The 27,476-nt window shown below is 50.7% G+C and overlaps 2 protein-coding genes across 7 annotated transcripts in view; one reads left to right on the forward strand and one right to left on the reverse strand.

Moving 5' to 3' along the window:
• The first annotated feature begins 437 nt into the window (after positions 1-437).
• DMWD (DM1 locus, WD repeat containing) lies at positions 438-12,515 on the forward strand. Of its 2 annotated transcripts, XM_061597051.1 has the most exons (5): positions 438-1,017; positions 2,311-2,493; positions 3,387-4,640; positions 8,071-8,153; positions 11,554-12,515. In XM_061597051.1, exons 1-4 carry the CDS (start codon positions 577-579, stop codon positions 8,116-8,118), a joined length of 1,926 nt encoding a protein of 641 aa, XP_061453035.1. In that variant the 5' UTR covers positions 438-576; the 3' UTR covers positions 8,119-8,153; positions 11,554-12,515. The 2 variants fall into 2 exon arrangements, with proteins under 2 accessions (XP_061453035.1, XP_061453034.1); XM_061597050.1 differs by having other exon boundaries at positions 440-1,017; positions 8,071-12,515.
• Positions 12,133-27,476, reverse strand: part of DMPK (DM1 protein kinase) — a 42,856-nt gene continuing 27,512 nt past the window's right edge. The window contains exons 6-15 of one of the 5 annotated variants that reach the window (XM_061597053.1): positions 25,197-25,290; positions 23,167-23,367; positions 22,801-23,049; positions 21,283-21,368; positions 19,569-19,677; positions 19,324-19,466; positions 17,444-17,541; positions 15,672-15,748; positions 15,045-15,121; positions 12,133-13,864 (exon numbers count right to left, since the gene is read on the reverse strand). In XM_061597053.1, coding sequence (XP_061453037.1) covers positions 13,714-13,864; positions 15,045-15,121; positions 15,672-15,748; positions 17,444-17,541; positions 19,324-19,466; positions 19,569-19,677; positions 21,283-21,368; positions 22,801-23,049; positions 23,167-23,367; positions 25,197-25,290 — 1,285 coding nt within the window. In that variant the 3' untranslated portion in view covers positions 12,133-13,713. Of the gene's footprint in view, positions 13,865-15,044; positions 15,126-15,671; positions 15,749-17,443; positions 17,542-19,323; positions 19,467-19,568; positions 19,678-21,282; positions 21,369-22,785; positions 23,050-23,166; positions 23,368-25,196; positions 25,291-27,476 lie in introns of all 5 variants that reach the window. The other 4 variants (XM_061597052.1, XM_061597054.1, XM_061597055.1 and 1 more) reach the window with 4 other exon arrangements.

The following is a 27,476-nucleotide window of genomic DNA, read 5'->3' on the forward strand; positions in this document are numbered from 1 at the left end:
GAACTTATTGTGTACAATGTTCTTTTTGTTGGATGGGGCAGAGGAGGATGGGGAAGATAGCTTAGTTGAGTCTTTCCCTTTTGCTTGCCTTTTCAAACATATTGTTCTCCTCAGCCAAACCCCCCTTGCCTGTGCTGCTGGTAAGACCTCAATCTGCTCCTAAACCTCTGTTCCTCCCCATCCTCAGGAGCCTTGTTGTATTCTTTAAGCTCTCCACCCAGTTCACAGCAAAAGGCCTACAGCTAAGCATCCCTTCCTCCTTCGGTTGCTAAGGCAGGTCTATTTAGCGCAGGCCCCGTTGCTAAGGGCTGTATCTTCCCTCGGTTGTTAAGGACCTCGCCCTGTTGCTAGACGCCCCTCTAGCTCGTGTGGTCCAGTGAGTGGAGACCCCGTTGCTAGGGACCGCCTCCTCGCGCCCTCCGTTGCCAAGGCCCGCCTTACCCCCGCCCCCGTTGCCGAGCAACCTCTCCTCCCGCCAGCGTTACCAAGGTTCCGCCGCGCAGCTTCCGGGCGCGGCGAGGTGAGCAAGGGGTCGCGACTTCCTGTAGGAGGCGGCGGCCCCGGCCCGGCGGGAAGATGGCGGCGGCGCTGGCTCCTCCCGCCCCAGCTCCAGCGGCGCCGGTCCCCGACGGAGGCCCGTCCCCGCCGCAGCCGCCGCACGAAATCAAGAGCCAGTTCCGGACCCGCGAGGGCTCCTACCGGCTGCTGGGGGGGCCCGAGCCCCGCGCTCGTCCCGCCCCGCCCGGGCCCGCCGCCGCCCCCAGCGCTACCTCGGCCGCCCCAACGCCGCCCTCGGGGATACCCGTCGGAGCCCCTGTGCCGCCCGCCCCGTCACTGCCCCCCGTGCGCCTCTCGCTGGTGCGGCTGAGCGCGGGGGCGGGCGGGGGCGGCGGGGACCCATGCGGGGAGGGCGACCCGGGGGCCCTGGCCGCCGAGCGGAGCCGCGTCTGCTTCAACCTGGGCCGAGAACTCTACTTCTACTCGGGGTCCGGGGGCGCACCCGGGCGGGGACGCAGGGTGAGCGCGCCGGCTGGGGGAGGCCATGGTCAAAGAACGGAGAAGGGGTGGGGACTGGCGGGGGCTGGCCAGGCATCAGCGGAGAGCAGTGAAGGTTGTTGGGGAATTGGGTGAAGGGGTGGGCGGCAAGGGGCTGTGTGGCGTGGAAGAGGAGCCGAGTGGGCTTAGCAAGGAGTGATGGGGGAGTGCTGGGACCTGGAAATGCCAGAAGGTACAAGTTGAGTTCAGGTGTGGGTGCGTAGGAATGCCGAAAAGTGGAGTTCAGGGCATTGAGGGTAGGACGGGTATAGCTAATGTGGCACCCTCCATATGCTGTTGGACTACAGTTTCCATCAACCCTTATCGTTGGCCGTACTTGCTGGGGTGATGGGAGTTGTAATCCAGCAATTTTTGATGGGTGCCACGTTAGCTACCCCTGGGGTGTAGATAGGAGCGTAGTTACTGTGATGGCTTGAAATAAAAGATGAGGAGTAGAGTGCTGTACAATTGGGGGGAGGGTTGTCAGGTAGCAGAAGAACATGCAGGGATGAAGATGTTGAAAAGACAGTTGTGAGAGCTGGGATTGTTGGAGATGGAAGGAATGACTATAGGCTGTTGAGAAATGTGTATGAATAGATGGGGTGGGCATTGGGTGATAAAAAAAAAAAGCTGTAGTGCTGCAAGATCCAAGATTCAGAAGGGGGATGTGGAGATGGTAGGTAAGGAAATCATGGATTAGACATCTCAAAGGCCAGAGTATGGGCTGAACTGTTTGGAAAAGGCAGAGGTATTTGCTCATCCTGATGACTTGGAAAAGCAGAATAAATTATGCAAAATGGCCAAAGTACAGATTTGCTGAACTTGGTGCTGGGGTCTCCTGGGGCAAGTAAGAATTGCTTCTACATTCCTGGGCAGGAAAGCTTAATAAAGGTTCCTTCATACCACCTCCCATTAAATTGCATAATGTGGGACAATATTTTTTGTGACCTTGTCAGATTGATCAGGTAGTTGATAATAGTTTTTCTTGGTGCAAAATGTACTGTTTTAGCATGGTAGTTGCAATTAATATAAAAGGCGTTGAAAACCACAGTTGCTGAAAGCCATGAAATGTGGGATCTGTGCCCAGCTGCAAGAGGAGAATGTGGACTTTAAGGCCATCACCGTGATCCACACAGCTGTAGGTACTCTCTATAGTTCTTACACAAAGTCTTGTCAGGCAGCATTGTCATCTCTGAGTCCGCATCAGATTCCTTTCCAGCGCTTGGTTCCTGCAATGTAATCTCTTGCCCATTTGTATTTTCACCGAATTTCCAGTCTATCGATCTGAAGAAACCCATTGACAAGCGGATCTATAAAGGGACGCAGCCCACTTGCCATGACTTCAACCAGTTCACAGCTGCTTCAGAAAGCATCTCACTACTGGTTGGCTTCTCAGCCGGTCAGGTACAGTACCTGGATCTCATTAAGAAAGATACGAGTAAGCTGTTTAACGAGGAGGTGAGTCACAGTGTTCTACAGACGCGACATTTCTGAGTCAATGCTGATTGATCAGAGTCTCTTTTTCATTCCCCCCACGTCATTGGAGTTGGGTTGGGTTAGGGTGTCTTTTTCAATTTTAGCCTTCTTTTAATTACCGCTATTGTTGCATGTAATGTTTAGGGCTATATTTTTAGTTGTTTTAATCAAAGTGTGGTTTCAAGGTGCTTACTTGTAGATTCTATTCTACATTGCACATATTATTATTTATTATTATTTATTATTTATTAGGCTTTTATAGAGCTTTTTCAAAAAGGCAACTGAGAAATTTTGCAAATTAATAGCAATAGAGCTGTGCCTCAGAAAAGATGCTCTGGAAAAGAAGGGGTTAAAACCAAAGTAGGCACAAGAGGCTGCTTGTGAATGTACGTTTCAGGGCTGAGGGCTAGAGTAGTAGCTCTAACCTCTTCTGACTCTTTCTGGCCTGTGTCGATAAAGCAGTTATAGGAATTGTGCCTCTTAATCTTTCACAGCAAGTGTGCTGTGTGGTGGAGGTCTATGGGCCTGCTCCCAGCATGTGTGAGTAGGAGGCATAGTGGTGGTGGTGTTGTTTATTTCTATCCCGCCTTTTGGCCAAAAGGCCCTCAAGGCAGCTTACAAAAAATAAACACAAATATAGAAATTCATATATCAATAAAAACAGCACAACTTACAATTTACAAAAATTAAATAGCAAGGCAATAACATTATTAAAAAGCAACAATAACAATTTTCAATGAAAATACAACAAATCACACTTTCCTAATAAATTACTAACAATTAGACAATGTCTACTATTGCGATGATGGCAGCTTGGAATTCTAGGGGGTCCTTCTCATATTGCCTTCCTGCTTTTCTCACCTTCCATCCCACAGAGGCTGATTGACAAGACCAAGGTCACCTTTGTGAAGTGGATCCCTGAGACAGAGAGTCTCTTCCTCGCTTCTCATGCCAGTGGCCACTTGTACTTGTACAACGTGGAGCATCCCTGTGGCTCAGCCCCGCCCCAATACACCCTCCTCAAGCAAGGTGAGGGCTTCACGGTCTACGCCTGCAAGAGCAAGAGTGCCCGCAACCCGCTGCTGAAATGGGCAGTGGGTGAAGGAGCACTGAATGAGTTTGCCTTCTCCCCTGACGGGCGATACCTGGCTTGCGTCAGCCAAGATGGCTGCCTGCGTGTCTTCCATTTTGATTCCATGCTCCTGCAGGGGATGATGAAGAGCTACTTTGGGGGCCTGCTGTGCGTCTGTTGGAGCCCTGACGGGCGCTACATCGTGACCGGGGGCGAGGATGACCTGGTAACGGTCTGGTCCTTTGCTGAGGGCAGGGTCATTGCCAGGGGTCACGGCCACAAGTCATGGGTCAACGCAGTGGCCTTTGATCCCTACACCACTAGCACAGAGGATGATGAGAGTGGGGAGTTCAGTGGGAGTGACGAGGACATCCAGGACTCTACCACTTTCTGCAGGGTACGGACCAGCAGCACGCTGTCCCACCTCTCCAAGCACAGCACCAAAAGCACCCCCTCGGTGACTTACCGGTTTGGGTCTGCTGGCCAGGATACCCAGTTCTGCCTTTGGGACCTGACGGAGGACGTCTTGTACCCCCATCACCCTCTCTCCCGGGCCCGAACTCTCACTAACACCTTCAGCACTGGGATCCCCCCCTCTGGGAGCGGCGGAAGCAACTTGGCAGCTGAATCGGGTGGGGGGGGCCTCCCTCGCTCACTGTCCCGCTCCAACAGCCTGCCCCATCCAGCCGTCACCAGTGCTGCCAAGAGCCATGTGGCCGACGGCACGGTGCCCTTCAGCATCGGCAAGTTTGCCACCCTCACCTTGCAGGAACGGAAAGACAAGAGCGCCGAGAAAGAGCACAAGCGCTACCACAGCTTGGGCAACATCAGCAAGAGCAACGACAAGCTCAACGTGGTCCCCAAAAGCAAGTTGGACACAACCAAGGTCCTGGGCACAGCTTTGTGCCCCCGCATCAATGAAGTGCCCCTCCTGGAGCCCCTAGTTTGCAAGAAGATCGCCCACGAGAGACTGACGGTGTTGCTCTTCCTGGAGGACTGTATCATTACCGCTTGCCAGGAGGGTCTCATCTGCACTTGGGCCAGACCAGGGAAAGCGGTAAGTGAAACAGCACTCCCTGCTGGCAGGAGGGCTGCAGTTCCTGTCAAAGCTTCAGCTGCATTCGGAAGTGGCTGCTGATACTTTGGACAATTATTTATTTATTTAAAATATTTCTATCCCACCCTTCTAACCTATAATAGGGCACCCAGGGCGGCTTACAAAAATAAAATCAAACACGTACGTAATAAAATTGTAAACAGTAAAATCACAAAAACATTAAAATAGATTAAAATACATAAAATGCAATTAAAATACATAAAATACAATATATATACACACACACATATATAGGGGGTGGTCCTAAAGGTAAAATTTAACGTAGACGGCATGAAATCAGTGTCAGGCTCTACCTTCAGTCCCTCCCAAAGGCTTTCTGGAACAAGATCATTTTCAGAAGTCTCCAGAAAACCAACAGGGAGGGAGCAGAGCAGACTAGGGTATTCCAGAGCTTGGGGGCCACAGCTGAAAAAGCTCCAGCGTGCCTGTCAGTCTAACATCTTTTATTCCAGGCACGCAGAGGAGACCAGAGGCAGATGATCTTAAATCCCAGGCAGGTACATATGGGTGCAAGTGATCCCTCAGGTATATTGGTCCAAGGCCGTCTAGGGCTTTAAAGGTCAGAACCAGCACTTTGAATTGGACCTGGAAACAAATTGGGATCCAGTGGAGTCAATAAAGCACAGGGGTGATATGCTCCCTGTGTCGTGCTCCAGTTAACATTTGGCTGCTGCATTTTGAACCAACTGCAGTTTCCGAACTGTTTTCAAAGGCAGCCCCACATAGAGAGCGTTACAGTAATCAAGCCTCGATGTCACCAATGCATGTGTCACTGTGGCCAAGTCAACTGCTGTAGCTCAGTGATAAGGCACATGCTTTGATGCAAAAGGTCCCTGGCTGTGGTGGTTATTTATTAATTTTTATATCCTGCTTATATGCTAAAATGGTATCTTTGAGCCAAAATGGGAAAGGCTGTTTCCTGAAGCCCTGGAGAGTTACTGACAGCCAGGAGCAGATAATGCTGAGTTGGATAGGCCAGTAGTCTGATTTGGCCTAAGGCAGTTTCCTGTGTTTCTTGGAATAATAAAAATCACCCACGAGAATACGAGGCAATTGCTTGGGGTTTGCTAGACCTCCCAGCAGGGTTCTAGATTCCTGGCATGACACTCCCAGAACTTTTCATCGCAGGGTTTTCTTTTCGACGTGTAATCCTATCATGTTTTTTTTTTTTTTTTTTTTTGGTTCCTTTTTGGAGAAATTCGACCTGTGGCATTTTTGGGGTTAGAAGCAACATTACTGAGTCCAGCCTCCTGCCGCACCTAATGTAAGGCCCGTGCATCAGCTTTCATGTTGCTAATGATTTATCCCCCACAGCTTAACTCTGTGCCATGTCACAAGTACAGGACAGGAGCAGGGTTGCCTCTGTACCATATCGCTTCTGATAACGCAGGCAAGCAAACCGAACCACATGCTAGAAGGGAAGCTTTGGAGAGGGGAGGAGGAAAGGATCTCTGCCCAGCCCTGCCCCCAAGTGCTGCAGTAGGAGATGAAGCATCACCGACCCACAGGCTGGAAAGCGCATGTGATTCAGTAGTGAAATGGAGGAAGTAAAGAAGATCAGCAGAAGACATAGTGGTGACACAGGAGGACAACTCTAAGCTTCAGATGTCTAAGATGGGGCGGGGGGGATAAGATTGTGTGTTCCTAGATTGTGTGTGGTGTGAGAGAAGTAGGTTTTTTATTTTATTTCTTACGTTTCTGTCCCATATTTCCTTGAGCTCAAGGTGGTATACATAGCTCTCTCCCTGCCGCCTCATTTTTTCCTCACAACAACCCCATGAGGTAGATTAGACTAAGAGATAGTGACTGGCCCAGGGTCATTCAGTGAACTTTACGGCTGAGTAGTGATTTGAACCCTGCTATCCCTAGGACCTAGTTTGGCACACTAACCACTACAGTACACCAGCGTGATTACATGATTTTGAGAGAGGTTTTGGGGCTCAGCCCTGTTTGGGAGCCCCACTGTGTGCCTGAGGGGGAAGCCCTTGTTCATGAATTCTAAATGTGTGGAAGAAGCTGTAGATCACAGTGGTGAGGGGGGAAAGCACTCTAGACATGCTCAGGAATTAATATGTGCTCATCTCTCCTCTTGAAATAGGAGCCCTGACCAAAGATGAGAGGAAATAGGTGTGAGCGGAGCTAGGGGGCCTTGACCAGCAGTTCGAGAGAGATTTTCTTCTCCCTGACTTCACTGGAATGCAAATCTAGCTGTTCCTCAAGCAGCTGCCTGTCGAGAACTCTGTTGGCACTTCCTCCCAACCTCCCGTACTCCTCATCCCCTAGGATTGTTGCCGTTTCTTGGTGTACTTGCTCCAAGAGCCGTCTTGGGGTAGCTGATGCCTGCCTCTCCATCCTTCTTGACAGGCTTTAGTCCTGGGGCAGATCGGCAGACATCCAAACTCAGCACTCTTTTTCTCCAGATGGGAAAGTAAAGGACCAGTTCAGACCACCAATGGAAGCCAGTGATAAAAGCTTTTCCTGAGCTGCTTGAGTGCTTTCCCGCGATACACTTGACACTGAGCTGGTTCAAGGTTTTCTTGTTGACCTTTGAAGCCCAAAGCAACTGGGGACCCAAATACCTGGCGGAGTGCCCCACCCCACCCCAATCTAGAGCAAACTGAGCCTGAGACTCATGGCCAGTGGACTCCCTTGTGGTGACAACATGGAAGTGGTCTTTTTCGGTGGTGGCCCAACCCTTTGGAATGCCCTCCCTCAGGTGGTTTGAGAGGAGAACAATAACCAGCTTGAAACTCCTCTTAAAGCAGAGGTGGGGAACCTGTGGCCCTCCAAATGTGGTTGAACTACCGCTTTCATCCCCCTGATCACTGGCCATGCTGGCTGGGGCTGATGGGAGTTGGAGTCCAGCAACATCTGGAGGGCCACAGGTTCCCCCCTCCCCCCTCTTAAAGACATCTATGCTTACCCAAGTTTTCATGAACTCTAATAGCTAGTTCTTAAACCTTTTTTTAAAGTGCTCCTCAGTTTTATTTATGATATATAGTTTGTTCTTTTTTATTTAGCTTTTAAACAGTTTTATTTGATCATTGTTTTATTTTTAAATGAAAATGGTACTTATTTTTCCTGATTATATTTTATGTAAGCCGTTTAGAAATTTCTCTTTGTTATTAAGCACTATGTAAATATTAGAAATGAATAAATTATGCAAACCTCCCTGCACTTAGAAAAACAGGTTGTCAGGGAGAAGGATTCCAAGAGCTCTTCCTGACAAGCTGTTTTTCTATGTGCATGGATCTCTCAATATCTCTCTCACACACACACACCCCTGGCTTTCACATCCCTCGGCTTAGTCCACAGCGTCGTCTCTTGTATGTGGTGCTTAAACTCTTCTCCCGGTGTTGTTTTTTTCCAGACCCTGAACTCCCAAAACGGCGGTTCTCCCAGTGGCACAGTCGTATAACCTGGCGCTCTGTCCTCTGGCTGATCTCCTAGCAGGTACCTCTGACTCTTTGCCCTGCCAAGGCCACTGGGCCGAGCTGGCAAAGTTCTCTGACTCTTCAGCATCTGCTGTATGTACAGGTTGTTCCCTTTCTCCCTCGCCTATGACACTAACTGTATGGAAAGAGAGAGACTAACAGAGTTAATATATTGAGACCTATGTAGCACAGGAGCCTTTGCACTTCTTCTCAGCTATTTAAAAAAGTATTAATGAATGAACCACATTTAAAGCTACGATCTTAGCACAGGCTGCTGCAGGGGCAGATTTTGCACAAGGGTGAGCCACCTCCTCCCCCTGGGTCTCCCAGACAGAGATTCCTCACTGCTTTTCAGCTGCCTTTTGGCTGCCCTGGACTGGACGGAATCTGTCTTGATTTTCAGCTGCCCAAACCCGGCTTCTAGAAGGAAGCAGAAGCAATCTCTTTTGCACAGGAGAAAATGACTCCCCCCTGCCCCCCAAAAAGACCTCACAAAGGAAGCCGTCTTTTAAACTTTTCTTCACCCCCTCTTACTTTCGTGTAAATGTTTGTGTGTTTTGCACAAGATATCCCAATCTGCCTGCCCTGTTGAAGAAACAGTGGCAGCCTTTATCCAGCAGGGTCTTTTCAGTCTTAACAGCAGGCACTCCTCCTCGGGGCCACTCTCCTAGTGCAACCAGCCGATCCCCAGAGAGATGTTGCTTGATGTTTGAGATCCAGCGAGATACTGCCCAGCAGCTCCTGCTGTCTTTTTGCCGACATTGCTCCTCAGTGTTTGGGGCCCAGGCGGCACCCCTCCTGCTCTGCCGTGCTCTTCCTGTCCTCACAACTTCCTCTGAAGTACTTCCCTACAGTTCTCTCAGAAGCTAAATGGACTTTTTCTCTGAACTGGCTGGTCCTTGAACTTGAAGACGGCTTGCCGGCAACTGACACCTCCGTTTACCAGCCCTTTTCCTCCTCCAGGGGTCTGCCCCTAGATTAGATCTCATCACTGGGTCAGCCGGATCCACTCTAGCCTAATCCACATGGCTACTCTCTACTCCCCCCCCCCCATATATTGATTATTACGTGCACTCAGTCCGTCATGCAAATATTAAACAGCCAATCATCTAACATTGAGGATGGGCTGGGAACCCTAGACAGTTTGACATTTCAGCCACTCATAAAGCCAGACTTCTCAGTGGTTATCCTACTATGGATGTGGCTGCTGGTTGCCGGTAGCAGGAAGGAAATACTTATAATGGCACAACGCGTATGATGTAATTGGCGGCTCTCAGCAGAGGGAGCTGTTCCCTTTCCCCTTTTTGAAGTGTGTTGGCCCATCAGAATGGTAGAGGGCAAAAGCAGTCAGCATGGGCTGTGTAGAGACAGTGAGGGGAACTCCAGCTGAGCAGCTGTTAGGATTTACAGTCTGGCAGAGAGGGTTGGAGGGACCAGTGGGTGGTGCCCTGGTGGCTCTCTGTGGGCACACCCAGTACCCATGGGCACTGTGTCAGGGACCCCAGGTCTATAAGGGGTTGGTTTCTGTGTGATGCCTTAGGCACAGTTCAGCATCTTCGTTTATCCATAGTCTGTCTACACAAACCGTTAGGGAGATGTCTTCAATTTGGGGCAGGTTTGAGTCAGCGGAAGGACTCTGCTTGGAAGACCTAAGCCTTCCCAACTGGACTTCCTTAGTTACTGGGTTGTGTGTCCAGCATGATGGGTTGTAGGCACTGTTGCTCCTACTCGTTGAAATTAGTGGAGAAAGCTAACTTTGGTCCATTAACTTCAACGAGTCTGCTGTGAGTAGGATTGATACTGGATACAGCCCAATATGTTGGAGAGAAACAGTTGCTCCAAAAAACCGGTTCAAAGCTAAGCCCGACAGATGTCTTTCATCCAGTGTTTCCTTAACATCTATTGACCCTTGTCAAAGGTTAAGGACAGCCAAGAGACACAGGCATTTTCTGCGTTGTATTTTATTCATTGGTGCGCGAGGATTAAGTACACACGCATCTTCAAGTTTTAGCCGCCTTTGAACCTGTTTTCACCATGCCTGTATCGGTGTGCTGGATTACACGGCTTCGGCACCTGGTGCCGCATGCCGGGACCAACAGGCGGAGCAGCATTGGCCACCCTCCAGATGTTTTGGACTACAACTCCCATCAGCCTCAGCCAGCACGGTTGTGGGAGATGTAGCCCTAAAGGCTGCTGCGGCCTAACCACTTTGGGCAAAGATTTCTTGATAGCCTGGACTGAAAACTGCCAACGAGCTTCTGAGAGGATCTCTGGACCTTTCTACCCCCGCTCCCGCATGAACTTACCTAGAGGAAGCCTCTGTGCTTGAGAGTGCTGATAGGGAACAGGCTCTGGAAGCAGTTTTGCCGGAGGTGCGTGACGGGGACTGTTGAGAAGGCCCTGCCTCACAGCTTAGCCAGGCTCATCAGTCTGTGGGACTTGTGTGGCATGGCAACTTCTTGCTCTGTGGATGTGCGCTGTCAGTGGCAGGAAAATTGTGCTGGGGTTATGTGGAAGCAACATTGAATTACCTCCTCCTGCATCCTGCCCGCTGCTGCGTTCCCCCACGAGGCTGCTAGTGGTGGGCGTGGGGGGGCTGTCGCAGTCTCCCAACTCAGCCAGTAGGGAGGTCTGAGGCCTGGCAGTGCCCTATGGATTCAAAAGCAGTTACGTTTTATATCATTTCTTGCTGAGGTGAACATTTGGATGAGCTGGGCCAAAGGGCAGGCTACCTGCAGTGGCTGATTTCTAACACAAGAGGGTGGTAGGCTTAACAGTGTCTGGAAGACACTACCCTGGAATCCTAGGTGTGTTTGTGAGCCGGCTGTGGTTTTGTGGTGATACTCTGTGCGTGCCCAGAGGTGTGCATTCTCATTGTTTATAACTCCATACGTTCTGGGGTTGAGCCTTAATTCTCCAGATGCGTCCAAGGGACTCTGCCTGGCTCAAACTAAGCCCCACGTACCTGCGTTCACCATGAGTCTTCACCTTGGTCCCTGTATCATCTACCTATCAAACCCTTGGAGACGAACTCCATGCTGGCAGGAGATCCATCTGTACGTCATCCTAGCTCACTGTGAATCCATCTCCAGCCCTGCATCTTGCAGAATTTGGCCCAGCGGCCAGAGAGATCCTCTCCAACCGGGGTGGATGAAAATCTCTCACGGATGAGGACTTAACACCACGAGACTGGCTCCCCTCCCCCAGGAAAAAAAAGCCATACTGGGTCCAGAGCTGCTGCACACGACATGCGCCTGTTCATCCCAGCCTGGTCAGAGGAACTGGCGCAGCAGGAGGAGAGGAGGAGCCTGGTTTGGCTCCAGGTCTGCTTGGATCGTTGGTGAGGGGGTGCAAGGAACTTGGTGAACAGTATTAATTTTGCTCTTTGCATTTTCCCTTTTCCTCTATTCCACCCCCAGATGCATGTCACCTTCAGCACTCAGTCTGGCCCCCTGCGACCTTTGCCTGCCAGCTGGTGTCTGGCAGCCAGTCCCTTCCCCTCCCGAGTCCGCAGAAGAACACGCCCAGAAGCTGCCGACACCCCCCCTGTGCCTTCGTCACTTTACTACCTGCTCTAAACGTTTGTTACTGTTGTGTCTGAAGTGTTTAAATTATAGAAGCGTGAACTCCTATTTATACTAAAGAGACAGTTTTCACACCACAGCCTCCCCTGCTAAATGTTGATTGTGGGTGGGCACATGTGGGAGGAGTTGACGGTTGTACAGCATAAATTCTGGTGCCAGTAAAGACCCACGATGGTGGATGCTTTAAGAAAACAGAGAGAACTCAGTTCTGCAAATATCAAATTGTGAGACAACTAAAGTGTAAAATAATCGTTTCTGTGTCACCTGTGAAAGCGCGGAGTTGCTTGTGAAATGGCTGGCAATGTGTCTCACCACCCAGCCTCAGCATCTGCCTTCCTCTTTGCCGTGTTGTTGTTTTGCCCTTAGTTGCACAATTCTGACAATTCCCTCCAAACATTGCAATTCAACAAAGAATATAGTAATTCGGTTTTATTTCATCTCTGAAGAGGGAGCATCCTTAACTCACATTGTCGCAAATGTACAGTGTTCTCATGCATCCATCCCCAATGTACCATATTATTTCACAAAGGAGGGGACAGGAAGAGGAAGAATAATAAATATGGGGGCAGGGGAGGTGCCAAGAGACCGAGAGGAGCATTGTGCAAAACCTGAAACTAGCATGGCTTGCCCCCTCGAGCTGAGTCTTGTTCTGTGCACTTTCCTTTTGGAAACATGCACACGCAACTTCCCTTTGGTTTTGGAAAAGGCATGGAACAGACAGGTACCCCTGCTGCTCAAGGGGGTCATAAGATTTACAACTAAACACCACAATTCCAAATAAATTACTAAGAACCTTGTGTGTGTGGCAGTGTGGAGCAAGAAAGGATTGGTGCTGCCACCTGGTATCATAAGTGTGCGAGTCATTTTTGTTGGCATCCCGCCCTGATGACCATCAAGTGAGCTGAGGCATAAAGAGTTTTCCACTCTGGTCCAAGGCCCGGCCTAAGCCTTGGAGCGCAGACAGGCACTGCCAGTGCTTCCCCTCGCAGAGACTGTCCTCGTCTTCGCCTATAGCAAATCCCAGGGTCAAAGCGTGACTTGGAGGCACCGGTGATAGCCTTTGCCTGTGCAGACCCACACATTCCACCAATTCAGGGATGTCCTCTAGAAGGAAGGGAGGCCCGACTCTGGGCCCAGCAGACATGACAGGCCTCTTCCGGCAGCCCTCCCTCTGCTGGCTTTCATGGCCCCAAACTCCCAAGGGGAAGCTGGTGCAAGGCAGCCGTAGGTCATCGGGGTAAGCAGTTGTGATCAGAGGGGCCCCTCTGTTCCCTCAAAATGGGGAAGCAGAAGTGGCTCACTGCAGTGGCAGAAGTGGAGTCCCCCAAGGCGGCGCTTGCCATGAAACCCCTGCAGCCTTCACCTCTCGGAAACAGCCACAGGGCACATTGAAAGTCAAATGCAGACAGAGTGGGAGCTTGGAAATGGGTGGCTTTTCTTCCCATTTTGAAGAGGGGATATTGGGGTTGACTAGAAGGGCCAGAAGGTGGGAGCCCTGGATTCCCCCCCCGCAAGGGGTTAAGCACAGGGGATGCTGGGCTCCTGGGTTCTACAGCAGGGTCTGTGGTCTCAGGTTGCCCAAAGGCTGGATTCCTGGATTTTGCCCATCACTCTCTCTTAGGCAGAGTCTTAAGGATAAAAGGTATGGGAGGAGGTGGTGGTTGAAGGGGGGGCTCTCTGATGGATTCTCTAGCCCCATGTAGCCCTTTAGAAAATTCCTCCTTAGCTACCCCATCATCTAAGGTGGGGTATCCCTTGCTGAGCAGCAGCACAATTGTCCTGATCATGAGTTGTGAGAGTAGGAAAGAGAAGGCCTGGGGAATGAGTGAGCGAGGAAGCAGAGATGAGGCGGCCAGTCATTCATTCGGCCTGCACCTGGGTTGGAAAGGGTGCCCTTCTGTGCTGGGGCACAAGGAAAACAGAGCTGTCACTCCTCCGAGTCCAAGATCTCTTTTGGCGACTGATCAAGGAGTTTCCCAGACACCTGGCAGGGGCTCACCAAACCCAGCGGCAGCAGAGCTCCCACCCCCCACCCCACTGACAGCCTTCAGACCACTCCCACTGGGCTCCGAGTAGAGGCCTCAAGTCCGAATCCACCAGTGCATAGGAGCAGGTATCCCACCTTGACAATGCAGGGCCTATGTACCTGTGAAGGAAAAACAGGCCGGTCAAGATGGAAAGAAGTCCCGGAGTTTGGGGTGGGGGAGCCAGCAGCATGAGTTGAAAGGACAGAACCCTCCTACTAGGGCCAGATTGAGTCCCTAGCTCACTCCCTGCCACATCCCGTGAACGCAAGCCAGGAAAGAGATCAGCCTGAGCTTCTGGACAGATGGTGCCACTCAAAGGAGGCCACTCTTTCCCAACATTTCAGTTGGCTGAAGAGTACATTTATCCCACTTAAAAACTGGGAGGTACATATCGCATTTGACATGGAAGGATCCCCAGAAGAGGGCTTCCCTCTGTGTTTGCCATTTGGCACTGCCATTTGGGTGTCTTCCCTTAATTGGAAGGAGGCGCACATGGCATAAAATGGCATAGGAACCGGGAGCTCTGCTGAGGGGCTGGTAATCCTGCTTTCTCTTAGCACTAAATCACTCCTGCTACTTGGACATACTGTGCAGGCCAGGCCTCCCTCAGGGTGTCAAACTGTGTCTGGGATGTACCACTGCAAGGAGACAAACCTCCCAATTGAGTGTGCTGCCCTTCATGCACACACGCACACACACAAAAAGATTCCTACCCACAGAAAACTTGCATACTGGGGAGAAGGCTAAACTCCCTGACACACGGCTCTTCCTGTGGGGAATTTGTTTTCCCTTGTGAGGAAGTGGCCACAGGGATGGGTCAGGCCGAGGGGAGGCTGGTGGGAAGGTGTTAAGAACAGTCACTCATGCAGAGACAGAGCAGCCAGCCTCCCGTGGGCCCAATGGAGCCCATCATCTCTTACGGCACTTACGTGTCGGCAATAACTGCACCAGGCAGTTCTGGGCCAGCCTATCTCCTGGCTTATAGCAATAAGATGAGATGGGGCCTCTTGAGCCTAATGAGACTGGCCCATAGACTCCAGACCATTCCCAAACGGTTATTAAATAAGCTTTCATTTCCCCCGCTGAGGAATCCCTTCGCTATGGGTCTGTCAATCCGGGTTCTGCGCATGCCGCCTTCCAGTTGCTTTCTGTTGCCCGTCTCTGTGTGTGACATATGTTTGCCCTCAGTGGCTGTCGGGGGGGGGGGAGGGAGAGGTCATTATCAGCCAAAGCAAGCACTGACTTCAGGGGAGCGAGAGAGCGCTGTGTGTGCACGCACAAAGGAAGCAGCTGACATACCCTGGAAAACAGCAGCAAGTGCCGGTACAGAGGTACCACAAGCGGATATTCACAGAGCCGAGACACCACGGTGCCGCCTTGCTGGAAAGAGAAAGCAGAGGTCAGCGGGGCAGAGGGCCAGGCAACCTGGGGGGTGGGACAAAGCACAGCGGTGTGTTTTCTATGTGCATGCCCCCCAGTAGCCCACCTACCCCCAGCTGCTATTTTTGGTGTGGGTTCTAACAGCCCACAACACCTTGTCTTTATGGAAACAAGTTCCTAGTCCTCTTGGAAAGAAACCTCTCCAATTGCTTTCCCATTTATTTATTTATTTAAAGTCTAATATTCAAAACACAACACTTAAGCGGAAAGCCAAGTTACATAGTAGTGTGGAAATAAGCGGTACCATATGATGCTACATGTGATGCACCCCCTGCAGAACCTGCGGGTGCAGGAAGTTGATACAGAATTCACACAGCCCCAGACAAAGGCCAATAACCTGACAGTCTGAGCAGGGCAGAACAGCAAGGGCCACCTGCCCCACAGCCCTGCCTGCCTCCTCGTTGGCCAGGAGGGGGCCCTAGGCTGGGGGCCCCCTTCCCCTCTCCCACCTCCATGTGGTATGGCAACCTGCAGAGTGAGGCTTACATCAGCTGGGCGCTCCACGCAGCACAAGAAAGGGTGGGTGCGGTTGGGGGGCCAATGAGTGCTCCACCCCAGAGTAGCTGGAAGGAAAAAAGAAATGTGGGGCCATGTTTTCTATGGGGGAGGTGAAAGGGTGGGAATGAGGCGAAAGATGTACAGGGAAAGATGCTAGCCTGCAAGCATGCAGAAAAAGAAGCAGATCACTGCCATGCTGTACACACCACATGCTATGCAGTGGCAGCTGGTGGCTGCATGTCAGAGGAGCAGTGGAATTCGCTCTGGGTTTTAGTCCAAACTTTCCACTGGCATGGAGCCACCGGCCACCACTGATGCTATGCTTCCCCTCATGTGCAGAGGCCAGTTCCTCCTCACCAGAGACCGCCGGATTTCTCAAACCAGCATGGCTCAGGTGCAGACCACCTACAATGCACTTAAGAACACAAGAAGAGTCCTGTAGCTAGATCAGGCCAGTGGCGCATCTGGTCCAGCAGTCTCTCCATGCTCAGAGCGGCCAGCCAGATACCCAGGAGAAGCCCGCAAGCAGGACCTGAATCCAACACTCCTCTCCTTGCTTGTGTTTCTCAGCAACTGGCATTTGGGAGGCATGCTGGTAGCCCCCATCTCAAATTAACTCTTCAAGCTCCCATCACTCTCATGGGCAAGAGGTAGGGTGGACCCGAGAGGAGGATGAGCAAGGGAGAAAACGCACAGACCCAGCAGGGAAGGAGACGAGACCTGAACGTAGGCAAAGGAACCCTTCTTGCAAGCTGATTTCTCACCTCCAGCTTTCCAAGTTAAACCCTTTCAAGCTAGGCTACTGCTAGATTGGGGGGGGTCTCTCCTCAAGGGCCTATAGAGCTGGGCCTATAGAGCCAGTGGTGGCTGGTGGCTCCATGTCAGTAGGGCAGCCCAAGAATGCTGGACAGCTCCTTGAAAGTCCATACTAAAACCCGGAGTGGATTCCACTGCCCCACTGATTTGGAACCACCAGCCGCCACTGTTTGGACCCAAGCCAAACACCCAGGGCTGTCGATGGATCCGGCGAGGCTCAAGAACCAGGCCAGCCCTGCTGTGCTAAGAGACACAAGGCTTCTTCTGTCTATATCAACAACAGTACTGATCATTTAATACCAATGCAAAGATTCTGTGCAATATAAATGGTTTCTTTAGCAAGCTGAGGCTTCTAACGCAAGAAGGACCTCACTCCATCCACACACAAACTTCCCTCATTCTGAGAGTCATCCGATGATGATGATGAGTCATTCTTGGATTATGGAGGGAAAGGTAAAAAAGTGCACAAGCCTTCCCCCCAATTTTAGACAAATCGTCTCCCCCACCATCCCCAAAAAAGCAGCAAGGGAGGGGCTGCTATGAATGGAAAGGGAGATGCTTCCCGCACTGTAATTCTAAGCTACTCCTGTCTAAATGTACAAAAACAGGTATTTCCATACACACACACATTCTACACCCATTTCAACTGGACTCCAAAGAATGTATGCCAGCCTTCGGCAACCTGGTGCCCTCCAGTTGTTTGGGGCTACAGCTCTCTCCTCACTGCAGCTGTGCTGGCTGGGACTGATGGGAGTTGTAGTCCAAACCACCATGCTGGCGAAGGTGGGTGGCCGCTGCTGGTGTAGATCTCCCTAGCTTGGCAAGGTCACCTCCAAACTGCAGAAGGGAAGGGGTGGAGGAGCTGAAACTGGGGGGGGGGCAGCCTGTCAAGGGTCATGGCGGGGAACACTGTCTGCAGGGGAGCGGTCTCAGGTGAGACTTGCCTTCCTCACTCATCGGTTTCATCCCTTCAATTTGCTCCTCCAAACGTTTGATTTGAGCTTCCAGTTCCAAGTTGCGGCTCTCGGCTTCCTTTAGTTGGCTGAGCAGGACAAGATGAGACAATCAGTATCTGAGATGGGAAAGTGGAAGGGCAGGAGGCCCCGGGGTCTGGTGCTGTGGGGTGGGTTTTGTTTTACTGGTTATTTTGTTATAGTATTGTTAGTAATTTTATTACTTGATTGTATGGAACTTCTTTCCCACCCTTCCTCCCAAAACACCCCAAGGCACCAAAGAACAAAGCAGTAAAAAAAAAGAAATTAAAAATAAAAACATATCTAAAAACAATTAAGAACATCTAAGCACATTTTAAAGGTCAAATTATTGCCCTCATCGCTTATAATTTCAAGGTTGCTGGGACCAGTATCTGTCAGCCATCAAATGCCCGGGTGATAAACGGTCACGTTTGCAGTCATGCAACAACCATATGCCCAGGTAACAAGCAGACTTAATCCCACGGTGCTGCCAGCTTTAGGTTGCAACAAGTCCCATTGAGCTTCCCAGATGAGATGCAGATGATTGCGTTGTGTAACTAATCAGTTTCATCAATAGATTAAATTGTGGATGACCAATTGGGGTGGGACTGCAATTCAAGGACACCATTAGTTTGGAGGCTGTTTTAGTTCTGGTGTGTTACTGACTTGGAAAAGGGAATGAAAAATATAAAAGATGCTCTTTTACTTATTAAATTGTTAATTAAAATTGCTTTTTAAAAATGTGTTTTTAAATTTGTATATTTGTTTTTAATGTTTTTGATTGTCATAAACCGCCCAGAGAGCTTTGGCTATGGGGCAGTATACAAATGCAATAAATAAATAATAATAAATACTAAATTAATTAAATTTATATCCCGCCCTTCCTCCCAAAGGAGCGCAGGGCAGCGCTTCCTTCTTTATACGTATCTTATGTTTTCTTCAGCATCTTAAGAGGCACCTATATTGTAGCTGTGGTAGTATGCAGAGTTGTTTAAATTTAATAGATTAATCTGTTAAAGGACAGGATTATTACAGTACAATCGCTATACATGTCTACTCAGAAGTAAGTCCCACTGTGTTCAATCAGGCTTACTCTCCCATAAAGGGATAGAGCACTGCAGCCTCTATCATGTAAAATACTGAAAAGAGTGAACAGAATTTGGTGTCTTTCCCCCCAGTTTTTTTGGCCTTCTCCTCTGCTGTGCAACTCCGCTCACTTGCATGAAACGCCCTGAAAGTATTTGCTATGCAGTCCTCTTTCTTAACAATGCACCACCCGCTCTCTACTTTGTGGCATAATAGTTGCCCTTTTGTACCTTCCAAACCGGTGAATGTGTCCATCTCAATTCTCTCCCTTCCTCGTGTTTCCACCCCTAAATCCAATTTACCACCTTTCCACGGCAGTTTGCAATTTTTTTTAAAGTCCTCAACATTCATCAGTGTTGTAGTTCAAATTTTTCCTAACAAACACATTTTTATGCAATTTTGCCTAATACAAACATTTTTGCCAAGCAATTTCCCCATGTGTAATGATTCTTGTATGTTATCTTCACTAATACCTGCATTTACATGCACACTTTACCTAGTGCAATATGTGCATTTTTGTATGCATCACATGAGTGCAGAAGGGCATTGCCAAACTTGGAGGAGGGAGCAGGAGCTTTTCGACGGATTGCTGTGTTTTAGTTCATACCTTGTTTTGGGAACTGCGAATTAAGCAAGTACACCTTTAAATGCAAACTGAATCAGATCTCTCCCTCCTCCCTGTTCTTGCCATGTGGGCAACAGCCAGAGGGGGCAACCTGGCTGGAAGAAAGACACCCCCCCAGATTCCTCCATCACACACTCACCTGGCAAAGGTCTGGTTGGCCACCTTGACCATGCTGAGTTCCTGATGCAGCATCTCCCGGCTCCTCAGCTCCTCCTCAAGCACCGACTGCAACTCTAGGAAAGTGGCCAGGTTCAGCTTCTGCCCGTCCGGCAGTTTGCAGGCCTGGTAGGGAGCAGGAAGGGGCATCTGCATAGCGTCTCACAGTGAGGGGCCTCGGGACATGAGCTCCCCAACGCCCACCCAAGGTCCCCTTCCCCAACCTACCAGTTCCTCAGGGGGGTGTTGGGGTGTCTGTTCCCCCACCAAGGTCCTCCTAGTGCTCTCAACCTCCATGCTGATGTCCGCACGGCCTCTTTCCTCTGGCTCATTCTGTCTGAGAGAAAGGGAGATCCTCACAGACTCTGTCCTTGCAGCAATGGCACCTGCACCCAGCCTGCAGCTTTCTTGCCTGCTCTGCAGCAGTGGCAGGTGGAAATACAATGTGGGTCATAGGAATGCTGGAAGTGGCCTTGTACCGAGTCAGACCATTGCCCATCTAGCTCAGTATTGTCTACACTGACTGGCAGTGGCTCTCCACAATTTCAGGCAGGGGTCCCTCCCAGACCTACCTGGGGATGCATTCAGGAATTGACCCTGCGACCTTTAGCAAGCAAAGGAGGTGCTCTGACACTGAGCTATGGCCCTTTCCCAACAGACCAGCAGGCATCTGATGGTTGCCAAAATACTTGCCAATAATGCTGGACTCTACTAGACTTTGCAAAGCATTTTTTAGGTGCTTAAGTTAGAATAAAGACACAGGATCCCATCAGGTGCACTGGCTATGGCTTAATAAATCTCTCGCCAACCTGGTGCCCTCCAGACGTTTTGGACTACGACTCCCATCAGCCCCTGTCAGCACTGCCAAAACACCTGGCGGGCAGCAGGTTCCCCAACCTGGTGCCCTTCAGTTGCTTTGGACTACAACTCCCAGCAGCACAGCTATGTGCGGCTGAGGCTAATAAGAGTTGTAGTCCTAAACATCTGGAGGGCACCAGGTTGGGGAAGGCTATATTAACGGTTAAGAGATCCTGAGTAGGTGCTCTGTCTTTATAATAATAATAATAAATTTTTATTTATCAGACGCCCATCTGTCCGACTGAACGGACACTCTGGGCGACGTACAATATAAAATACACTCAATATATACATAATCATCATCACAGTATTAATATCATAGCATCTCGTCTAACAGAACCATCCTACGCTAACATAGTATAAAACCTAACCCACCCCAGAGATCCCATAGGCCTTCCTGAAGAGCCAGGTCTTCAAGGCTCGGCGAAAAGTCAACAGGGAGGGGGCATGCCGAAGGTCAAAGGGAAGTAAGTTCCAGAGGGTGGGGGCCACGATCGAAAAAGCCCTCTCCCTGGTCCGCACCAGCCTAGTTGTCTTCGCCGGTGGGACCGAGAGAAGGTCCTGTGAGGCTGATCTTGTTTGGCGGCATATTTGGTGATACTGGAGGCGTTCCTTCAGATACACTGGGCCGGAACCGTATAGGGTTTTAAATGTTAATACCAACACCTTGAATTGGGCCTGGTATACAACTGGCAACCAGTGTAATTCAATCAGCACTGGGGTGATATGATCGCGGCGGCGGGTCTGCACATTTAAACACTCACCCAGAGAGCGCCGGGAGATACAAAATGGTAGGTTGTGCAAGACTGAAGCCAGTCCACTCCTGGACAAGCAAAGTCCCTGTGAACCTCTCATGGGGGTTCCACGCTACTGCAGGGACCGTTTCATCCAAGGGCTGGTGAAGAGGCGTTGTTCCTCACATCTCTTTTCTGGGACTAAACATACACCCACCAGAAGGTCCCTCTTCTAGACACCCATCACAGGGACAGGAGCCCTGTCTCCTTGTCACCTTCATTCCAGGGTCTGACACCACCACTGGGATTCCCTAACAAAGCACCACCTGGCACCCAAAGGGGCTTCTTACTTCGCTGCCATGTAGGTGTAGGAATATCCCACGAAGGGCAGGTGAACCCCGAGCGGAGAACTCTCAATCACATCTGACAAGGTCTCCTAGGAAAAGGGCAGAGAAGCACACAGAATGTGGGGGAGTCGGTTCAAATCAGAGCAGGAGGGGGCCGGGCATATTGTCCCCCCCTTACCTTTAAGGTTTGCCCCCCATGTTTTCTATCCCTATAACAGCTGACAATCACTACTTTCCCATGTTGGGTGGTGGTGGTAGAGATGGAGGAACTATACCTGTTGATTTCCTGCCTATCATGCAGCTGTTAAAGGCACAGGGAAAGCATGGCGGCAGTCCTGTTCATGCATCATTTAGGCCAGCCTTGGCCAACCTGGACCCACCAGATATTTTGGGACGCAGTTCCCATCAGCCCCAGGCAACCATGTGCTGGCTGCAGCCAATGGGAGTTGTCATCCAAAACATCTGGAGGGCGCCAGGTTGGCTGATACAGATTATGACACCACTCCTTTCCCATCCCCATGTAAGAGCTGCTACGACTAGGGTTGCCAGGTTCATGGCCTGAGACTGATCCTGTATCTTTAGGAGAAGAGAAAGCCAAGTGCAGGTGTTCTTGCAACACTGTAATGGGAAAAACCACAAGGTGGAATTCTCCCTTCCACCTGCACAACTTTTAAAGATACAAAGGACCTCTTGGTTGCCAGGTTCACAGCCTCTAAGAGGTCTTCTGTATCTTTAAAGGTTGTGCAGGTGGAAGGGGGAATTCCACCTTGTGTTTTTTCCCATTACAGTGTTGCAAGAACACCTGCACTTGGCTGACTTTCTCTTCTCCTAAAGATACAGGATCAGTCTCAGGCCATGAACCTGGCAACCCTAGCTACGACCCACAGCAGCGCAGGAGCTCCCAAGCCTTTCAGCACCACCAGTTGAACTCTGTCTTCATGATCCTGCCCCTAAAGTTCCTGCCCCTCAACAAGAACACCCAAGAGGCCCCCTCCCCACAGCCCCCAAACCTCCTGGTCCATTCCTCCCAAAAAGATTTAATTTGCAGTGAAATGTCCTGTTATGTTTAAAGGAGTTCCATCCATTTGCAAAACTGAAGCAAGGAGTCTGTACAGGTTTCCATGGGGACAGTGGAAGCTGATCTTTTGCCCATCTAGCTTAGTACTGCCTATACTGACTGGCAGCAGCTCTTCAGAGTTTCAGACAGGAAGTCTTTCTCAACCCTGCCTGGAGACGGCAAAGCTAGGACCTGGGGCCTTCTGTGCACACAAGCAGGTGTTCTGCCGCTGAGTTACAGCCCTTCCCACAGTAGATGGCATTGGGCTAGAAATGGATCAGTGGTCCCAGGATTCTTTGGGGGAAGCCATTATCGTCTCAAGAGTGGGGCCATTAAGTCCCCAGAGTCTAACATCACCTATCTAGCTATTTCACCAGATAAATTGGCATTGGGTGGAGGAGAAAGAAGGAAGGGGGGAGGGAAAGTAAATAAAGTAAAAGGTGACGTACCCCTCCCCCGCTCACCATGTCAGTGAGACAGTCGTCCACCACGTCGAAGTTGCAGGTGTCTGTGGCGTTGGCAAACTCGGGCACAAAGGATGGCATGCAGTCCCGCAGGGTGTCCCAGTCCATGCCCGCGAAGAAGAGGTGCTCCTGGAAGTCCCGGACCCCATTCTGCCCCAGCCGCATCTCCCGGGGACAGATCAACCCTTCGATTAAGGCCAGAGCTTCCTGCGGGACCTCCGGGGCCGAGAGGGGGAAACGGAAATGCTCCTTTGAAAAGAACGCTAAGCATCAGCGAGGAGGTCAAAGCCCAGATTGTGTGATCAGGGCCGCCCCTGGGTCCCCACCTAGGAACAGGAGGCCCACAGACAGATGCCATTCACCTACTTTGAAATGGATGATCTTGCCATAGGTCTCCACAATGGAGTCAGCGAAGAAAGGGGTGTGCCCAAAGAACATCTCGTAGGCAAAAACCCCAAGGGACCACCAGTCGCACTCCGTGCCGTAGGAATGGGCTCCATCTTCCACCGCTTGCAAGATCTCGGGGGAGAGGTAATCTGGAGTGCCCACCGCTATCGTCGAGCAGACCTGCGGCCACCACGAGAACGGCGAGGAGAGCATCATGTGTTTTAATTGTATATTGATGTATTTATTCTGTTGTGAACCGCCCAGAGAGCTTCGGCTATGGGGCGGTATAGAAATTTAATAAATAAATAAAATAAATAAAAATATCAGAAAGGCAGCACTGCTGGCCCAGACAGACCAAAAGGCCCATCTGGGGAAGGGCTGGAGCTCAGTGGGAGAACACCTGCTTGGCCTGCAGAAGGTCCCAGGGTCAATCTCCGGGATCTCCAGGTAGGTCTGGGAGAACTCTCCCTGCCTGAAACCTTGCAGAGCTGCTGCCAGTCAGCATAGATTACACTGAGCTAGACGGGGAAAGGGTCTGATTCCATATATATGGCAGCCGCCTCAGTTCCTGATGGAGCATCCAAAGCATGGTCCGAGTGAGATGTAGGAGTAGAGAAAGCTGCCTTATACTGAGTTGGGCCATCGGTTCATCTTGCTCAGCATTGCCTAGGCACAGTCGCAACAGCCCTCCAGGGTTTCAGCCAGGGGACCCGGAGATGGCAGGGACTGGACCTGGGCCCTTCTGCATGCCAAGCAGGTCATCCACCACTGAGCTAAAGCCCTTTCCAAGGGCATGAAGGTGCAGAATGCAGCCACCTTGCTGAAGCAACGCAAGTCTCGGTCTGATCAGTGCCTGGATGGGAGACCAACTCGGAATCCCATGGCTGGTGCCTTGAGTTCTCAGGAAGGAAGGAAGGCAAGGTAGAAATGTACTAAATACACTGAGTTGGATTCAGCTAAGTCCTACTCAGAGTAGACCCACTGAAATTAATGAACCCCAGTTAGTCATATCCTGGGCTCCTCGGGGAGGAAAGGCGGGAGATAAATTTAATAATGATAATGTCTATTACAGTAGGGCGCCACTCATACGGCGGGTTACGTTCTGGACCCCCGCTGTAAAGTGAAAACCGCTGTAAAGCGGAACTCATTGAATAGAATGGCGCGCAATGCCCGAAAACCACCGTTAAAGTAGAACAAGAGCCATATTAGTGGGGCTTTAGTCTAATTGCGTCTAATTGAGACTGCTGCATTAGCGAAGCGCTGTAAAGCGGGGCCGTACTGTACCTTAAATGGGTCTACTCTAGGTGGGACTAGCATTGAACACCATGCATTGGGTGGGTATCCAATGCTAGTTCTACTCTGACCCAGTCATGTCCATCATGCTGACCTGTGACAGGGCCATTTCAGTGGTGGCTCCCTGTTAGTGGAATGCCCTCTTCAGTGAGGTGTGTCTATCTCCATCACTAATTCCAAATCCATCCAAAATTCAGCATAAGTCTCCTAGTGGCATGGGAAACTCAGCTTCAAAACCCCCCTTGCATTCATGAAACTCAGAAATAAACTACATGGGGTTGTTAATGTGTGTGTGTGTGTGCATGCATCAGTGCCCATGTGTGCGTGACAGAACGTGTGCATTGGTTGTATCCAGTGTAATCACTGCGCGTGAGGAGCAACTTTTGCTTGTGCAATGGAACGTAGCCTTCCTCTCCTTCTTCCCATCCCCCCCTCCCCAAATCTGCTCCAGAGGAGCAAGGGAGCATCCAGAACAGATTTGGGGGGCATATGTAGGAAAAGAAGTTCTGTTGCAGGGGCAGAAGTCCTTCTCATGCAATGACTTTGATGGATCCGATCCTGTGCACATGCATCGAGGGGGTCACGCTTCAAAGCTGGGAGCCTCCCAGCTTCAAAGGTTGTACTGATGTTGAACCTTCCTATAGCAAACCCTTTCTGGAGCTGAGCCCTGGAGTACCCTCATTTCCTGCCCCACTGCAGCCCAATTCAAGTCTCACCGTCCCATCATCACGGAGCTTGAGGCAGGAGCCAAAGTCTCCGAGCCGGATGTGTCCACATCGGTCGAGAAGGATGTTGTCTGGTTTGATGTCTCTGTTGGGGAGCAGACAGAGAGATTAGCGAGAATGGCTGGAGAACTGGGCAGCTGAAATGCACAGTGCTGGAGGGGGGGCTCTGGCCCTCCTCAAAGCTGTGCTCAGAGACAGCCACAGGTGCCGTTCGTGGCTACCGAATAGCGAGGGAGGCAGACTCTGCATGTGCTTGGAGGCAATGCTATCAGATGTTCTACAGTGGATCTCAGTCCAGAGCTAAGGGGCCCATCCTGAGACCTGCTGCTTTGGTTTCTCCACACATACGAACAAACAAATGACGCTGTGCTTTGCACCAAGCCAGACTATTTGTTTCTCTAGAACAGGTGTGGGGAACCTGCGGCCCTCCAGATGTTGCTGAACTACAACTCCCGTCATTCCTGTCCATCGGCCATGCTGGCCTGGGGCGACTTGTAGCTCAGCAACACCTGGAGGGCGAAAGCTTCCCCAGACATGAACTTCTAAGGCCAAGACTGCCTACTTAACTGGTAGCGGCTCTTGGGCAGAGAGAGGCCTTTCCCACCACCTGTTGCCAAAAATGAACTGGAGATTCTAGGACCTGAACTGGGGATCTCCTGCAAGTGCAGCCCAGCGTGTGCTCTACCCACTGAGCCACAGCGCCCTCCCCAGTTCCAACGTGTTCCTCCTCGCCAACTTCCAATCATTCGTCCAGCAGCAATGCAGCAAAGTAGAGAAGGAGCAGAGAGGGAGGACTGGACACTCCACCAAATCCCTGGGGGACCCTGCAGGGAGACTGCATGAAATTTGAACAGGGCACTGGCAGCCTATCCAGGCTTGGAGGAAAGGACACTACTGTAGGCACCCACCCAGTCCCTTACCACATCTTCACAGAGCTCAGGGGAGACTCAATGGGCTTATCTAATGCTTTATAAACGCCCTGGGCAGTGGCCGTTGGAGGTGGGGCAGGGGATTAAAACAGGCACAGAGAGTGATTTTCCTGAGCTCACCCAGTTAACTTCATGGCCACGCACTGCAATTCTGCCTTGGTGCAGAAAACAATGCAGAAAAGGATAATAGGCGCAGAATGAGAATCTCTCAGAGTTCATTTTTTAAAGGAAGGTTCTAGTCCTCATGAGCTGTATGTTTGAAAGTGTGTGGGCAATCCCTGCAGAAGTCTCAGATGCTAGGGAGGTAGCTGAATAAGAGTTCCCGTGCTTTGGATCACAGGGGCTTTACAACCACCCTGGGACCTACTCATGAAAGGTGGGTAATAACTTTAATATTAATCATCATCATCCCATGCATAACTCCTTGCCCTTCCTTCTCCCTGACTAACAAAACCAGAATAAATTATGCAGAACAGGGCTTTTTTAAAAAGAAAGAAAGAAAAAACAATATTTTATGCAAAATAAGAGAATTTGTGCAAACTGGCTCAGATGTGTAATTGCTCTCCTAAGGCAGTGTACACAATTCCATAAAAACATACAAATCCATGAAATTAAAACCACGTTACACTCCCTTACAACTGAGCAGTAGCAATGAATCAACTGGCACAATTAAACAAGGAATGCAATATAAAATGTCTTAGGATTAGGCATGGAGTCACCACCAGAAAGGCCCTGTCCCCCTGTTCATTCTCTGCTGGGATGATGTGCCCTGCGGTCCCAGGATCTAACCGTGTCCCAGAAGCCTGTGTAGGGGTTTCTGTCGTGGGCTCCCAGGGGTTCTGCTGCAGCAGGGATGCTCCACTGGAAAGCCACCCTACCCTAGAGTGCCCATCTCCTCCTCAGCCCCATCTGCCCTCGCTCACTCTGTTCCATCACCCCTCCTCATCCCCCACCTCCACCATGGCAGGCCCCTCTGCATTCCCAAGCATTGACTGCTCATGTGGTTTGGAGGGCAGCCCAGCTTGTCTTGCTCGGCCTGAGATGAATTAGGCGATTATGAATCTAGGACGACGTTTATGGCTGTTTTGGCTCAGAAAGGCGGGCTGTGCGCATGGAGGGCAAGCCAGCCTCATGGACCCAGCAGTCCAGGGTGGGGGTGGGGAGCCAATGTAGTCACAAAGACTGAAGACTCCTCGCCTCGCCTCCCCCCATCCCTCCCCCACCCCACTCCCTCTTATTTCAGAACCTCTTCTGGCCCCACAGAGGTCCTCTGACCCTTTGGAGTCAGGAAGGGGGGGTGCTTGGAGGAGATCACTTCTCCTTCCCCCATCCAGCCTGCAAA

The sequence above is a fragment of the Rhineura floridana genome, chromosome 15 (assembly GCF_030035675.1).
Source record: "Rhineura floridana isolate rRhiFlo1 chromosome 15, rRhiFlo1.hap2, whole genome shotgun sequence".
Lineage (NCBI taxonomy): Eukaryota > Metazoa > Chordata > Lepidosauria > Squamata > Rhineuridae > Rhineura > Rhineura floridana.

Bases quoted from the DNA above. Each gene is read 5' to 3' on its own strand.
- DMWD (XM_061597051.1), top strand. From the start codon at position 577: ATGGCGGCGGCGCTGGCTCCTCCCGCCCCAGCTCCAGCGGCGCCGGTC. The intron at 1,018-2,310 runs GTGAGCGCGCCG...CCGAATTTCCAG, and splicing joins CACCCGGGCGGGGACGCAGG to TCTATCGATCTGAAGAAACC. The intron at 2,494-3,386 runs GTGAGTCACAGT...TCCATCCCACAG, and splicing joins GTAAGCTGTTTAACGAGGAG to AGGCTGATTGACAAGACCAA.